Raw genomic sequence first — 6,958 nt, 5'->3', positions numbered from 1 at the left:
GTGAAATAAAATATAGTAAAATACCCGCTAAAATGGCTGCTTTCAATTTGACTAGCTTGCTAGAGAGTTTGCCAAATTCGACAAACTGGGAACAATCTCTACTCGATTTGAAGACTTTGTTCACATCTTTCTCTCCAAGTGAATTGAGGAATGTGACTCAGGAATTGTCTTTTCATGTCATCTTTGAGTTATTGAGCACGGACAATAAGTAAGTGCAGTGTAGCTGTGATTCAGCAACTTTCATTTTCTCTCACTTTATTCTTACAACATTCTTTTCATTGATATAATAATCTAAAGTAAGATGTTACTGCTGGCATAATTTATAAGATATTGAGTAGATCTTAATTGTTATTAATTAAATATGCTTTGATCAATATATACTTCTTTGACATTTCTAAAAAAAAAAACAATGACATAGAAATTTTAACCCTTTTAAAAATAAGTCTTGTTGAAATTCAATGAACTACACTGGTATAGCCAATAGGGAAGAAAGAATTAATAGACACACGGTACTTTTGGCTCATATATGTAGATTTACATTGAGTCATCACCTCATGGATGGTAAAGTCGTTTTACCGGTAACGAATCAGTATATATATATGTGTGGTTTCGTCGTGCATGCGACTATTATTATCGGAATTCCAAATGTTTTTTTTTTTTTTTTAAATCACATTTCTTTGTCCTTCTAAAATGTAATATCAAACTTCCGAAAATATAAAGGATGAATTACGGAGATAGTAATTTCAACACCCCCTCCATTTTCCTAGTTTTAATTCGTTTTCCAGTATCAAATCAAGTGCACTCTATTACTTCTGGCCGAATATTTTGAGGCGAATTAATTTCAAAAATGTACTAGAGGTACATGTTAATAGACTTATAAATGAAGAAAGAAAAATAATTGTGGGAATATGTCATTTAAACAAATAATATGATCGTTATTTTTATCATACCGTTTTCCCGTCAAATTGAAACTGGACTTTAATAGTTTTCATATGCGTTACTTTATGAAACTGAATTTTCATGAAAACACTCTATTATAATAGTAACGGATGACAAGTAATTGTCATTTGCTTTTGTTTTGCCTTTATATCTATCAATATATCCAGCCAAATAATGCTTCTATCGCAGTGAATTGAAACTAGGAAAACTGCACGTGGTTCTATTTGAAGTCATAATTTCATTCAAAGCTCCATTATTATTTAATTATAATATGGTGCATTATCTTATTAAATGGATTATAATTACTAATTATCCACCAAATAGGGGTCAATAACAAACTTATTTTCATAGTTAGGCCTAATTGTTTTCACACTTTCGTTTTTTTCTGCCTTGCACTTCTGGCAGCTCATATCTGGGTCACCTTTTTAATTTGTAAACAATTCGGTAAATAATTGTGCAAATGTCAAACAACTTCACACACTGATAGAATATTTATTCCTGTATTATAATTACCTAGCTAGGATTTTTTAAAAGCTTAACTTCGTCTTTTACCAATATTTTTTCTAAAAATTATTCGATACTGGCAAATATTCGTTACCGGTAAAACGACTGTATTAGAAAGTTTTTAAAATATATTTTTACACATCTATACTACTATATTAAAGTAATAGACTCGAATTTTTGGCTTTAATACCGAGAAATCAGAAGAGTGCTGCCCTTTGTGTTATATTTTATAAACATCTTTGGAACTTGAAGATTACCAATTTGTTTTTATTTTTTCTCAATTAAGCTTTGCTAATTATATGTAACAATCAACGAAAATTACTTTGAAAAATCCGGAAATCATCTGGATTTTTTGGATTTTACAATCTTGCGCATCAAATTACATTCACACTAACTCACGGGAGACTTTTTAGTTTATGTTTCCACAATATCCCCATTTGCATGGATAAACTCAGAAACGATATTACGAATACGTGTATATTTTCATTGAAAAATTGTCATATATTCTGTTCATCTAAGGAAATACGGGAGATAACTCTAACTCAGGCCATTAAATAAGTTCCAAATGTCAAGATGGTGGGTAAATTGGAAGAGAGTAAAAAACGTTGGTGAAAAAGTGTTGAATTCTTCATCAATATGAATTAAATTTTTAGATGAAAGGTATTTACAGCCTAAAAATGGTTTGTTATGAATATTTGACTGTTATTTTAAGTATTTTACCCGTTGCTTCATTCGATTAAAATATAAATATGCAAGGGGCACAACTCAAGTTGCTCGCGAGATAGCGCCACTGCATGACCCAAGTTTTTGTAATGATATCTGGCAAGGGTTTATGGGGAGCGGAATGGACCAAAAACCCTTGGCTAGCGAAGATGATGATGATATGGATTGAAAAATTTTTGTGCAAAATAAGTTTTCATCTACTGCACTTTGAATTTACATTCAATTTGGGATATGCTATCCAAAATATTATATCTGAAAATCAAATGTGCTACATTTATTATAACCAGGGATAGGTTCTGTTGATTAAGATTGATTGTTATTTCACTCTTTATCATTTATATGCAGTTTAGGCTATGCAATTTAAACTTTTGGTAATGATATTTGTACTCTTTGCAGAGCATGAAATTTTTTTTAAGGTGGCTCGACACACCAATGCATTATTTGATGGATCGATGAAGAATCATTTTTGAGAAATGATTATACAAAAATGACACCTATATCGGCCTCTGATTATTTTATATGAATTTTTTTGTATTTTTTGATAGAAACCGGAAACATCGTTTTAGCTGTGAACAAGATATATTAGAGCTAAAAATTTGTTATCAATTAATGCACAATACAATTATCTATAAATACATATCAAAAACGGCCAGATAAACTTTGAAATATTTTTGTAAAAAAAATATTTATGAAAATGCAAAAAAAGGATTGTAGATATTTTTTAAATCTATGGATAAAAACTGCAGATAAACTGTTACTCGCATTTAACAATTGCTGTACAATCATATTTCAACAAGAAATTGAAACCAAATAGTGAAATTAAAGAAAAAATGGAAAATTTTAAAATCGAACTGATCCCGATTGTAATTAAACTGATCCCGAACGAAATCACATAAAGTTAGAATGAATCTGATTCAGAATTTTGCAAAAATTTCAGGTTGTTTAGCTGTAAAATGGTTTCGTCATTTACTAACTTTATAATTTATATCAATTACTTAGAAAAAAACTGCAGTTTATTTGTAAAATTTCAATTTTAAAATAATTCTGATCGGGATCAGTTTTTTTTCAATCGGGATCGGTTCAAATTTGATAAATATATATTGATCTCTGTTTTGTGGAATCATGTTTCAAAAAAGATTCTCTATCGATCCATAAAATAACATTTTGGTGTGTCGAGGAACCTTAAGGAGAATTAAACTTAATGTCCATCATGAGTGTCGAACCCTGTCAGTTCTTTTAAATCATCAAGTTAATTATGTGAGTCTAAATTTTGTGTTAGTTGGCAATGTGGTGTTTATTGTACCTATGTAGGTTCCCCAAATTTTTTCAAATATACATGTATTGAACCATTTTTATTTCTAAAATTTCAGAGATGTGCTTGAACTTTGCTGCAATGTGCTTGAAAAATTACTTGATGCATCTGGACCATCAACTGTTTTTCAAAAGTACAGAGAGGAAATATTAAAAGGTCTCAACCATCCTCATGTAATGGTGAAATGCCTTTGTTTGCGGCAGGTAAGTAGTTATAACAACTTCTTATGCAGATGTGAAGTGCGCAGTATGCCCCCGTTTTATTCTTGCAAATTACTTTTATGAAAATAAATTTTATTTTAATAATGTCTTTAAAGTATTTTTAGCTTCATGTATTCTTGGTGTCATGAGTCATGTACAATGTACCGTATAGTGATTATGATAACATTTTACAAATTGCTTTTTTAAAATATTTACTGTAGATAAAGTTTATTTTATTCAGAGAGAGAGAGAGAGAGAGAGAGAGAGAGAGAGAGAGAGAGAGAGAGAGAGAGAGTGTTCAAATGTAATCAATGAGACATAGCAGCATTATGGATTTATTATGCTTTAGATGTTAAGTGCATCAGAAGAGGTTATTGATGAACTATTGCCACACAGGGAGGTGCTCCAGAAAACAGCCAGCTTGCTCTCAGATGAAATTCAGGTGGCAAATCTGGCCAGCAAAATTCTCATCAATCTAGGTACATTTACATGTTTATGGACAGCTACTTTCAATTCATAAAATAAATTTAAAAAGTGACACCAGTACTCATAAGTTAAGAACATTCAGGGTATTTTTTGTCATTAATACAGGTAGGACTCACCAAGGATTGGCTGTTCTGTTCAGCAATCAGATGATTCATTGTTTGGAACAGGTCAGCAACATCAGCGACACAGTCAGGTTCAGAGTGTATGAGGTAAGTGTACATGTATGGTACATATTTCCAGGTTAATCCAAATAAATCATAAAAAAAAGAAAGACTAAAGGGGTAAAAAAAAAATCAAAATTTTTGGTAGATGTGTACTTTTAATATGTTTCATTCAGTTCTTTTTCTTAATAAGTTTAATGAGCATAATGATCTCATTAAACCATTGTCTTAAAAATTTCAGATGTTAATCCAAATCTGTAAGCTTTCATTGGCGGCCCTGGAGAACACACACAACAGTGGACTCCTTCAGCAGCTGTTGAATGAGGTCCATAAAGATGATGTCCTAATTCAGCTGAACGCCATAGAGATGTTGTCAGACCTGACAATGGTGGACCATGGATTGGTGTATCTGGATCAGCAAGGCGTTGTTGGAAAATTAGAGAGCATGATGGGTGATCTAGACTCAAATCCTCTTGGCAACCTACTCCTACCAGGTATGGAAACTGTAAGGTTTGAAATTTTATGACAATATTTTTTTTTATTCACAGAAAGCTTTATTTTATTTAAAAAGAAAAATACAGTATTGGTTTATTGAACTGCTGTTATCTAGGGTTGACGAAGTTTTTCGGAGGAGTTGCTCGTTTTCATCCAAAGGAGGTTTGCAGCAGTAACAAGACATTTGTGAACTCTGTGTTTGAGGGTTTATCCTCCAGGGATCTGACACAGAAAAGCATTTCTGTCCAAACTGTTGGTTTTATTGGAGAATCAGTGGAGGGGAAAATGGCTCTTGACAAATTAGGTTTGTATAGAGTTTATATGGCGATATCAAAAATTGTTAATTTGGAATATTCTCAAAATCGTGGGTTACAGTTTACCTAAGACATGTACTTACGGCGATATGTTTCATAAGATTTATAGATAAGATAAAAATGGTTAATATTCCTTTAATTGAAGAGGTGATAATGGATCAATTCATTATTGTTGTAAAATTTGTAACATTTTAGGTAACACAATGATTCATGGTGTGAAGTTGATAGGAACTATGGTGCGGGAAGCTCCATCAGAACTACGCATAAAGGCCCTGGACACTGTCTGCAGCATCACCAAACTACAGGTAAAATGACTTTTCAGTTGGTAAACTAGCAAAATTATAATGATACTGAATGAAGTTTTGGTTTGTAGCATTTGTTCTATTATGAAGGAAGGTGGAGGTTTTTGTTACTTATTTATACATTTTCAATTTTAAGGTTGTTCATATTATTTGTTTGACGTGAAACAGCATTTTCTATAGCTGTGTAATTAAAAAAATTACACTTCCCATTTGGTTGAGTGTGTGCTTGAGTTCTTGTTCAACTATTTCTAACCCCAAAAATGTATGATATTTCTATGCAACTCTTTAAAATATGTATCATATATATTTTTTGACTCATAAAATTGCAGCATTGGGTGTAATTTAATTGAAACATTGAAACATTTTTACAGATTGCAGAACAAACAGATGAATTACAAAAGCTGACAGAGAAGTGGTTTAATTTACTAAGCAATAACTCGTTTGAGACACTGATGTCGTTGGTGAGACAGCCATTCACAGACCTGCGATGTTCCGCACACTGCGTGTTACAATCCCTGGCATTACAACCGTGGGGACAGACTCTTATGAACAATTACCCTGGGTTTACGGAATTCCTGTTGGACAGAAGCACAGAGAAAACCAAGGAAACGAAAGAATCCAAGTTTACTGTTATAAGAACCATTGCAGAGTCGCCCACTGCGGTGGATGTGTTCGGACAGCCTTATATTGTTCAGCTGAAGGCAATGGCCCTTCAAGGACCCTTCTTTGTTCAGACTCAGTCAGAGGTGGCGTTTGAGGGGGAATGATGCATTAACTGTGTACTGTTGAATATGTTTTGATTAAAATGTCAGTAATATTTCTGTAACTTAATAAAATCATGTTCAAAAGAACTGTTCTTGGGTTTAATATTCGAATGTAATTTCGATTGTAGATTGATAAGATTTTTTGTCCATTATTGTTATTGATACTTAGTTTTACATGTAAGATTGAAAAGTTAAAGGGACTTGGACACATTTTGAGATCAAAAATTTTATTTTTATTTTTTATGTATAAAATGGTTTACTGGTGCATTTTAAATAATTGACCAAAATATTGAATGTTAAAGTCAAGATACAGAGTTATGTAAACAAAGCTCGAGTCCTATAGTTGTTTACAAAAAATGTAATGTAGAGAATTACCCTTTCTAAGACAAAATGACATGTAAAAAACAATTTAAACTAATTCAATATCTTTATAAATACTATTATCAACAAAAGAAAGATACATTTGATTGAAACTTAAACCAATACAACACATGTAAAAAATGACAATATTTGAAGTTTGTTTACAAAACAAAGAATTATGAACTCTATATCTTGCTTATAACTTGACATTTGACTTTCAAATTTTGACATAGCATTATAAACTTCTATATTTATCAGTATAAACAATGAAAATGGAAAAATAAAATTTGAAAATTTTAAGTCAAATCGTGTCCAAGTCCCTTTAAGATTAAAAGCATGTGTTTCATGTTGCAAATATTAAGGACGATTTAGTATTGATAACTTCATGTTTTTAATGT

At 31.5% G+C, this 6,958-nt stretch overlaps 1 protein-coding gene across 1 annotated transcript; it reads left to right on the top strand.

The window, feature by feature from the left end:
• The first annotated feature begins 16 nt into the window (after positions 1–16).
• LOC105330731 (26S proteasome non-ATPase regulatory subunit 5) lies at positions 17–6,287 on the top strand. Its single transcript, XM_011432626.4, has 8 exons — positions 17–208; positions 3,537–3,681; positions 4,028–4,157; positions 4,270–4,373; positions 4,567–4,819; positions 4,936–5,124; positions 5,330–5,439; positions 5,808–6,287. The coding sequence occupies exons 1-8, from the start codon at positions 33–35 to the stop codon at positions 6,201–6,203; spliced, it is 1,503 nt and encodes a 500-aa protein (XP_011430928.3). The 5' UTR covers positions 17–32; the 3' UTR covers positions 6,204–6,287.
• Positions 6,288–6,958: the final 671 nt, after the last annotated feature.

This window comes from Magallana gigas, chromosome 2 (assembly GCF_963853765.1).
Source record: "Magallana gigas chromosome 2, xbMagGiga1.1, whole genome shotgun sequence".
NCBI classification, from domain to species: domain Eukaryota; kingdom Metazoa; phylum Mollusca; class Bivalvia; order Ostreida; family Ostreidae; genus Magallana; species Magallana gigas.
This window is presented reverse-complemented; position numbering and strand designations above follow the sequence as displayed.

Bases quoted from the DNA above. Each gene is read 5' to 3' on its own strand.
- LOC105330731 (XM_011432626.4), top strand. From the start codon at position 33: ATGGCTGCTTTCAATTTGACTAGCTTGCTAGAGAGTTTGCCAAATTCG. The intron at 4,158-4,269 runs GTACATTTACAT...TCATTAATACAG, and splicing joins CAAAATTCTCATCAATCTAG to GTAGGACTCACCAAGGATTG. The intron at 5,440-5,807 runs GTAAAATGACTT...ACATTTTTACAG, and splicing joins GCAGCATCACCAAACTACAG to ATTGCAGAACAAACAGATGA.